We start from the raw sequence: 10143 nt of genomic DNA on the forward strand, positions 1-10143 counted from the left end.
AAAACAGAACAAAGTTGAATGGCACTCAGTAGGGCAACCTTTTGACGTCAAAAATAATTAGTGCTTGAATTCAGTGACCTGCTATGCAAATCCTATTCAAATTTCAAGTCAATCGGGTGAAAATTGACAATTTTAGAAATTTGGCCTATGTTGACCTTTTGCCTATGTTGACCTCAAAATAGTTAGTGGTTGGTTTCAGTAAGCTGATGTGCAAAAGCTATTCAAATTTCAAAATAGTTAGTGGTTGGTTTCAGTAAGCTGATGTGCAAAAGCTATTCAAATTTCAAAATGGTTAGTGGTTGGTTTCAGTAAGCTGATATGCAAATCTTATTGGTTCACGAGTTATCAGAGTGACCACTATATTCGTCATGGGTGTGTGTCTGTCTGTCTGTCTGTCTGTCCGCAATATAACTACCCGATGATATCATCCGATCTTGATGAAACTTGGGTGGGAGGTCGATATCATGATCTAGTTGTGTCCTCCCTAGAGTGGGCGTATTGCGTCCATTGTGGGCGGAGCCACGCCCGAAAAAGATGTCTTTTTAGGGGGTAATCGAGTTCAAGCTGCATCTTCTCCGAGGGAGTTGGTGAAATCTGATAGGGGTTTCGGTATTTGGTTAGGCCAATGTCATGTGTTCGATTGGAGCTCGATGGAGCTCGATTGCTCGATTGCCCCATGGAGCTCGATTTTTCATTTTCGCCCCAAGGTCAAGGTCACAAGGTCACGAAATTTAGAAAAGTCGATTTTTGATGGTTTTATTACATTGTTCGCTTCCTGATAGGGTGAAATGTCGTACATGATCTTATATTATCACATACATCATGAAATACAAGTTTTACAACAAATTTCAGAATCTTCGACCTTTGACCTTTGAAGGTCACAAAGGTCAAAGTTTCAACGTTGTCAGAATCGAATCGAATTTTCGGTATTGTGTAGCTAACTAACCTCATAACTGATTATACATTATTTTCTATCTCATTTCAAGGTCAGTAACCTTCGTTTTGACATTTTCGGGCCTGACCTGTCCGGGCCTGTTTCGGTTATCGTCCGTCCTTTGTTATTGAATACCGCTCGCTCGTGAACCGTCGTCGTCTCCTGACTTGTTCAAATTTCAAGCCAATCGGTTTAAAATTGAGGATTTTAGAAATTTGAAAAAAACATGGGTGACCTTTGGCCTATGTTGAGCTTTTGACCTTTTGACCTCAAATATATATAGGATTTTTTCAGACCACAAACTCTAACATTTGGTGAAGTTTCGTGAATATCGGTTTAAAATTGTGACCTGTAGGCAAGTATAAGTGAGTGGACAGACAAACACACAAACACAAACCAGAGTGATCAACATACGTACATGTCCAAAAATTATTATTTTTTGCCAAGTAACAAAAGGACTCAAATGCAATACCCTCTCCTCAGGTGAGGGTAACTAGAGCGAAGTCGACTGTGCGTCATCACAAATTCCGACCCAAAGTAAAGTTGAAAGATGGCAAAAAAGGTTCCACCAGGAATGACCCAATATCAATTTCTGAGTTACAATTTTCCAGTTTTGACCCGTTTTGACCCTAAAGCCCTACCTACCCACTGGGGCATGAGCCAGGGGTGAAATCCAAAGAATCGTTACATATTTCATGAGCTCCCAAATGTTGATTACATATACAAAGTTTCATTTTAAAATGTTTTTACAATGTGCCCGTAATTGCATTTTTTGGGCGTTTGATCTTTTGGTCTCGGCCCAGGGGGCGGGGCCAAAAGTGCTACTGCTCACACCTTCGTGCCACGTGGTCGTCAAAACTACTAAGTTTGGGGAATTTCCGTCCAACCGTTTGAGGAGGTAGCGTTGTTGTTGTTTTGTATGCAGCCCGTGGCTGCTGGTTGCATCATTTCCCTGGAAGCGTGTTTGTGCCGCTGATGCAGTGCCCCAAATACCAGTGAACTGGTACTCAATTTGCCGACCTCCAAGGGATGACAGGCCGAGTTAACCCCCCTGGTGTTAATTCAACGATCGACCGAGATTCGAACTCAGGATCCTCTAACCGCTAACCCTAACCGCTAACCTGATGGACAGACAGACACACAGAGCCAATTACAATATCCCCCGTTTCTTTCAAAAAGTATAGGGATAATGAAATGCCTTAAATTGTAATTGATCCGAGGTGAATAAAATTGAAGCTGACATTTTGGGCCTTACCTTTGTCAGAGCAAAAGAGGCACTACATCAGAACCCGCGGGGCCTTTTATTAAGGCCCAAAAACGTCCATTGGGGCCATCCAAGCTTCATTACTGTTAACAACCTATATGGTTCGTGCTCTATTTTTTTAAAATGCTGAGCGTTCAAGCAAGGAAGCAGCATGAACCTGTTTTAAAGTCTTTGGTACGACTCGGCTACAGTACGACTCGCCGACCTCCCAGAGTCAGAGGGGACGCTCTAATCTAACCATTATACCACCGGGTCTGTTTAATGTTTTTTTTTCCAGTGAATGCTGTTTTTTATGCCTCCACCGACGAAGACGACGGAGGAATTATGTTTTCAGGATGTCCGTCCGGCTATCCGTCCGTGATAGGTTTTTGTTACCGCGATAACTTGAGAACGGCTGAAGGGATAGGTATGTATAATGTCAAACTTGGTGCATATATATATAATGAGGTAAATATGAACTGATTAAATTTTTGGGTCACGAGGTCAAAGTCTAAAGGTCAGAGGTCATGTTCGGTAAAGATACTATTACCGCGATAACTTGTGAACCAGTGATGGGATTCTAACCAAATTTGGTACACTTATGTATAATGATGTAAAAATGAACTGATTAGATTTTGGGGTCAAGAGGTCAAAGGTCAAAGTCTGTAATATGTCCAACTTGAGAACGGCTGAAGGGATCTTAGTCAAACTTGGTACAGGTATGTATAATGAGGTAAAGATGAACTGATTCGAATTTGGGGTCAAAGGTCAAAGTCTGTAATATGTCTATAACTTGAGAACGGCTGAAGGGATCTTAGTCAAACGTGGTGCAGGTATGTATAATGAGGTAAAGATGAACTGATTCGAATTTGGGGTAAAAGGTGAATGTCTGTAATATGTCTATAACTTGAGAATGGCTGAAGGGATCTTAAATCAAACTTGGTGCAGGTACAGTCACATGAAAAAGTAAGCACACCCCATGTAGAGTTTTGACTTTTGCAACATATTTCAGCATACAGCTATTTGATCTTCATTTCAACAATATTGAGGGATAAAGGTGATATAATATAACAAATATCATGAAGCATTTACATTTTGTCGTCCATTGTATAATTTAAATACACATAAATGCAAATTTCGCATGTGGAAAAAGTAAGTACACCCTTGGCTCTAATAGGTGGTATTGCCCCCTTTGGCAGAAACAACCTCAAGTAGGCGTTTCTCATAATTGCCTACAAGTCTCTGACATCGACTGGGATAATTTTTTTCCCACTCCTCCATGCAGAATTCTTTCAGCTGTGCGATGTTTGAGGGGTTTCTTGTATGCACAGCTCGTTTCAAATCCTCTCACACCATCGAGGTGGGATTTAGATCCGGGCTTTGACTTGGCCATTCCAGAACCCTCCATTTCTTTCTTTTCAGCCATTCCTTGGTGGATTTACTGGTATGTTTAGGGTCATTGTCATGTTGCAAGGTCCACCTTCTTCCCCCCCCACAACATTTCCGACAGATGGCCTCCAATTATCCTCAAGCACCCTCTGGTACAATGAAGAATTCATAGTGGATTCTATGATGGTGAGCTGCCCAGGCCCTGATGCAGCAAAGCTGCCCCCAACCATAATATTTCCACCACCATGCTTTACAGTTGGTATCAGGTTCTTGTGGTCAAATGCTGTCTTTGGTTTTCACCAAACATGTCTTCTGGTACTGTTGCCAAATAGCTCTACCTTTGACTCATCTGTCCAGAGCACATTGTTCCAGAAGTGCTGGTCTTTGCCGAGGTGTTCATTGGCAAACTTTAGTCTTGCCCTGATGTTCTTTCTGGACAGCAAAGGTTTCCGCCTGGCACACCTCCCATGTAGATCAAATTTGTGCAGCCTCCTTCTAATGGTAGACTCGTGCACTTTGACATCAACAGTGGCAAGAGCTACCTGTAGGTCACGTGATGACATTCTGGGGTTCTTAGAGACTTCTTTCAGCATCTTGCGGTCTGCTCTCAGGCTGAACTTGCTGGGGCGGCCTGGCCTGAACAAGTTGGCAGATGTTTGGAATCTTCTGCACTTGTAGATGATCTTCCGGACAGTCGAATGATTGATTTCAAATTGTTTGGAGATCTTTTAAAATCCCTTCCCAGACTCGTCGGCATCTATAACCTTCTTACTGAAGGCCCCGGAGAGCTCTTTTGATCTAGGCATGGTGACGCCGCACACTTCAACAACAAAGAGCAAACCAAACTAAATGTCTGAGGTTTAAATAAGACAGGTTCCTCCAAGATCCTCTCTAACGATGTTCTAATCATTTGCACCTGAGCTGGTGCACCTGATTCTAATTTTAGGTATTTGAAGTAGTGATAAATGTCGGAGTGTACTTACTTTTTCCACATGCGAAATTTGCATTTATGGTTATGCAATGGACAAATTATACAATGGACTACAAAATGTAAATGTTTCATGATATTTGTTATATTATATCACCTTTATCTATCAATATTGTTGAAATGAAGATCAAATAGCTGTATGTTGAAATATGTTGAAAAAGTCAACTTTACATGGGGTGTACTTACTTTTTCACGTGACTGTATGTATAATGAGGTAAAGATCAACTGATTCGAATTTGGGGTCAAAGGTGAAAGGTCAAAGTCTGTAATATGTCTATAACTTGAGAACGGCTGAAGGAATCTTAGTCAAACTTGGTGCAGGTATGTATAATGAGGTAAAGATGAACTGATTAGATTTTGGGGTCAAAGGTGAAAGTCTGTAATATGTCTATAACTTGAGAACGGCTGAAGGAATCTTAGTCAAACTTGGTGCAGGTATGTATAATGAGGTAAAGATGAACTGATTAGAATTTGGGGTCAAAGGTGAAAGGTCAAAGTCTGTAATATGTCTATAACTTGAGAACGGCTGAAAGAATCTTAGTCAAACTTGGTGCAGGTATGTATAATGAGGTAAAGATGAACTGATTCGATTTTGGGGTCAAAGGTGAAAGTCTGTAATATGTCTATAACTTGAGAACGGCTGAAAGAATCTTAGTCAAACTTGGTGCAGGTATGTATAATGAGGTAAAGATGAACTGATTCGATTTTGGGGTCAAAGGTGAAAGTCTGTAATATGTCTATAACTTGAGAACGGCTGAAGGAATCTTAGTCAAACTTGGTGCAGGTATGTATAATGATGCAAGGATTAACTCATTAGAATTTGGGTCAATAGGTCAAAGGTCAAAGTCTGTAATATGTCTTTTGCTTGAGAACGGATAAAGGGATGTAGTTCAAACTTGGTACAGTTATGTATGATGATGCAACGATTAACTGATTAGATTTTGGGTCCCAACTTCAAAGGCCAAAGGTCAGAGGTCATGTCAGGCAAAAATGTGATAACTTGTGAACAGCTGAAGGGATTTGAATTAAAACTTGGTACAGGTATGTATAATGATGTAAACATGAACTGATTAAATTTTAGGGTCAAGAGGTCGAAGGTCAGAGGTCACGTGAGGTAAAAATGTGATAACTTGAGAACAGACGAATGGATTTAAATCAAACTTGGTACAAGTATTATAATGATGTAATAATGTGGGTGGAGGCATATCGGTCGATGTCATGACGTCGAAGTGTTGTTCTAGTTACACTTTAGATAAAAATGGTAGTTAATGACAACAAGTAAACAATGTTCTTAACATTATGTTATTCACGTTGGGAAATGAGACACCCTAATGTTCAAGGAGACAACTTGGGTTGTACAATGTTGTCGGCGACTAGCAGAATCCTGCAAAGATCAATGATTACTTGATAATTGTCTTTTACAGCATCACGTATCAAAATGGAGCAGAGACAAGCAAAGGATTTAATGTCACAACCGTTCCTGGTAATGATCTTCTTGGATATCCCTTGACACTGCTTGCTATCTTAAGAGGCAGTTGTTGCCTGGTTCAGAATCTCCTGCACTATAAACATATTCCCATCCCCAGATTGTTTGCATGTTACATGTGAACAGCCATTTTTGATTATGAAGAGAAACCATGAATGATGAAATACAAGTCATCTAAATAGTACTTTAAGTGGAACTCAAGACATAGCTCCAAGTCTAGCATGATGTGGTGGGCAAGAGGAATTGTAAACAACCTGTAGTCTATATTGAGCAAATGGTGGAAAAAGTCAGTGGTATATTAGAAGGACAGAAAGGTATTAAGATTAGGGTAGGGGATGATTATATAGTACTCTGTCAGGTTGTTGAAGAAATATCCATGACCCGGTTGATATAGTAAGTAACTCCAACGGCACCCGGTAGAGCACATACCTCCACCAGGCTGAACAGTTTGTTTTCTATCCCACTGATAGACCGGATCTGGATTCGGACCTGAACCAAAATCTAATCGGCTTGTTCGTGTCACCGAACCAACTCGTCCACCAAGTTTAGTCATAACTCGTCCATAACTTTTTTAAAATATCATGTTTTACATCGTTTTTCGCTCGATCTCTCAATGGTGAAGCATCACTTAAAAATTAAATAATTCTCGGATCCGAATCCATATTCAGATGTTCACCAAAATCGAACCAATTCATCCTTGTCAGAGACCCAACCGGTCCACCAAGTCTTGTCCAAATCCGTCCACAACTTTTTGAGATATCCTGCTATGTATCTTTTTTGGCCCTATCTCCCAATGGTGAAGAATCACTTAAAATTTTATACAAGCCGGATCCGAATCCGGATCTTCACCAAAATCGAATCAATTCTGCATGACCAACCGATTTTGCATCCATGTTGGTGATTTTAGGTATTTGCCAAGAGATGTGGTATGAAAATGCCACAACAGGTACAAATTGTGGGAAAAGCACTGAGCTCAGTCCCAGGTAGCTAACGATGCTGACCTGAATTTGGAGAGCTGGCAAGGTATCTATCTAGTCAGAGATGGTGCAGGCTCGTTGAATACCTGGATAAGGTATATTAAGATTATATTTACTAGCAACGGTACCTGCCCTACGGGCGGGGCTTCAATTGGGAGGCCCAAATGAAAAGGCAAAATATCAGAAATTTTAAGCTTTTTTATTTTAAACGATTTGTATAAACATCCGTTAAATCATATCACACGCAAATCATCAAAATCTAAACAGTATTTGTAGAATTTCAATAAAAGCCACATCACTGTTCATATCGGTAAATATCATTCCATCGTGTTTGGAAAAACTGTAAAATTGGAAAAATTGGGAAATTGGAAAAAATGGAAAATTGGGAAAAAAAATTGGAAAAACAATATAGCCTATTTTACTCCAGGGAGTCCCAGGATTACCCACCCAAAATTTCGTTACGATCGGTTCAGCCGTTTTTGCGGTACCTGGGAGCAGACAGACAGACATTTGGTGAATTATAGTAAGAGATACCAGAACTCTTAGGATTAGAGAAGCAAGGCCTATATTGGTGTAACATTAAATTAATATTGCGAAGTACTGCAAAACCAGTCTCTATAAAGGATTTTTTTTAACGTCATATGTGGCCATGAGTTATGATTTGTTTAGAAAGATAATTTAACCATAAACGAATCTTATCCAACATATAAAATTTCATTATGAGAATCAGAATATTATGGAAAACAATTTGCTCTTCAACTCCACCTGTGCTCCTGCCAGGTCTTGGGAAGTCGTAAAGTAAAGAGAATAGTTTCTCATTTGTTCGATCAGTCAGTTGGTGTGCACAAGAGGAAGAGAGAGAGAGAATCAGTTCTTAGAACATCTTACCCCACGAAGTTTTGAGAAAAATTACATAATAGGACTTTATTGGAAGAAGAAGAGGAAGAATCTCGTAGATTCTGCACCCTGAGAGAGGGCAAGAGGGCAAATGGACCTACCCTCTTGTACACGACCTTATTTAACACATTAAATGAGTTATTCATGCTTGTTCTTTGTGTCCATTATGACATCCTTAAAACTAATAGGTTTCCTGTTTGGAATGATTTTCAGTTTTTTTTAACCAATTAACCAAGATTTAACCAATTGACCAATTTAACCAATTAAAATTTTTAATTTTAACCAATTTAACCCAATTTTTTAACCAATTTTGTTTCAAACCAATTTTGTTTAACTTCCAGACCGAAGCGATTGCTCTACCCCTCTGTGTAGCGCATCCACACTTGGGATGACATTCCGTACAATTTGCCAAAGCCAGAGCCAAAGAACGCTAAACTGCAAAGTCGTGTTCCGATTCATGTTCCACAGTGTTCAAAACATAGAATTCAATTGAAATCAAGTATCTCCTCGATCATCAACTGACAGAGAGTGGACCAATTGTTTAACCCTGCTTTGCGCTACGCACGTAGGCAGTTTATATCGATATTTTAGCTTTTATAAACATGTACAACGTGGACTTGCATTTCAGTTAAAATGGCTTGGTTTGACATGTAATGAATGGGAAAGGCAAAAGTTCTCCAGCCTTTTTTTTCCTTTTTTTTTGTATACAAGATCGAGGCTCGTGTAAGAGCTAACATTAATCACAAAAAAAAGGACAGACACACAAAACATGATAAAGGGAGCGGGAGACAAGATTGGGAGAGAGAGGGAAGCACGCATGTACAACAGCAGAGAACAGGGAGATCTGTGGGAGGGAGCTTGGGGGGAAGAGGCATGGGATGGGGGGGGGGGGGGGTGGGAGAGGCATAAAACACATGGACACTGCTAGGACTTCCAGGAAAGAAGTCGGTATTTCAAAAAAGTGGATCTGTGGTGAATTAACGGGGGTAGAAAAGATCAAGGTTTTGGATGGGGGAAGACAAGAGATGGTGGTGAAATTTACTGGTGTTGGTGTGCGTGTGTGCTTGTGTGCGCGTGTGCAGGGAAAAAGGTGGCAAGCGATATCGACGTGAAACTTACCCGATCAGCAAGCATGATCGCCGTCACCGCTATCCTGACTGCGTTCATGGTCATCCTCCTCTTTGCTCTCCTCCTCATGATTTTCAAAAAAGATTAAAAGCAAGAGTGCTTTGGCAAACGCTTCGCAAACAATAAAACACATGGTCAGGTACACAAAGGAAATGTTGAGGATGTTGTATATGTACAAGGCCCATACTCTTAACAGAGCACATCAATAATCAGAGAAGACAAGTAACATATTCTAACTTCTGCCTGTATGGTCAATGTTACATTAATGTAAAGGTTCCATTTATAAACACCATTTACCAGACTAAAAATTCAATACAGTACCAAGAGAGGCCAAAGTTGTTCTCCAAGTATTCTTCCATGATTGTCTCCTGAAAAGTATACACTCTGTCCTACCTCGTCCTGAGGCTGTTAGACCAGGCTTTAGAATTTTAACAATCTCACATAAGCGGTTTTAGGATTCAATTTCGAAACATTTTGCATCGCATTACTTATTGTATATTCATAAATATTTGCAAACGAGGAATAAAAACAATTGGAAAACGTCTGATTCTTCATGTACATTGAATCTCAAGGTTCCGTTTTCAGTTTGGGCCTTAAAAGGCTGCTCGGCTCAGATCTTCCAATCACGGCAAAGCCAGACTGCCGCTTGAAAGTTAAAACCAATTGTCGTGACTTATTCATTTGTCTTTACATTTTGTTAATAGCGGTAGGAAAGCAAAGGTGTGCACATTATTAGCCAATCGGTGGGGTCATTCCAGAGAGCCAATCAGCGTGGCGGACATGAGGGGGGTACACACACACACGGAGAGCTTGTCTGGTGACATGTTTTGAGCTCGAAGCACACTTTTCCTTGCAAGACTTTCATTTTATTTCAGGAATCACTCAACACATCGATATTTAAGTGACTTTTGTTCCCCACCACCAAGACCATTGAATGAAGTGGGTTTCGTTTGTTTGGTTGAAAAACCACAACGACGATGAACGAATCTCCTCTTCAGTTTGCATCCGATGCCATCATTATAGCCGCGGCAGGGTGACGCCAATAAATATTTCCTTTTAAATAAAGATGGGAATAGAGAGGAAGGCCCTCGGAAGCAAGGC

General features: G+C 40.4%; 1 protein-coding gene across 2 annotated transcripts in view; it reads left to right on the plus strand.

Moving 5' to 3' along the window:
- LOC144888601 (uncharacterized) overlaps positions 1-9586 on the plus strand; it is a 30061-nt gene extending 20475 nt beyond the window's left edge. For both annotated transcript variants that reach the window (XM_078767124.1, XM_078767123.1), the window contains 2 exons: positions 5979-6037; positions 8997-9586. In XM_078767124.1, coding sequence (XP_078623250.1) covers positions 5979-6037; positions 8997-9130 — 193 coding nt within the window. In that variant the 3' untranslated portion in view covers positions 9131-9586. The remainder of the gene's footprint in view (positions 1-5978; positions 6038-8996) is intronic.
- The last annotated feature ends 557 nt before the right edge of the window (positions 9587-10143 follow it).

The sequence above is a fragment of the Myxine glutinosa genome, chromosome 13 (assembly GCF_964187855.1).
Source record: "Myxine glutinosa chromosome 13, kmMyxGlut1.1, whole genome shotgun sequence".
Classification (NCBI taxonomy): Eukaryota; Metazoa; Chordata; class Myxini; order Myxiniformes; family Myxinidae; genus Myxine; species Myxine glutinosa.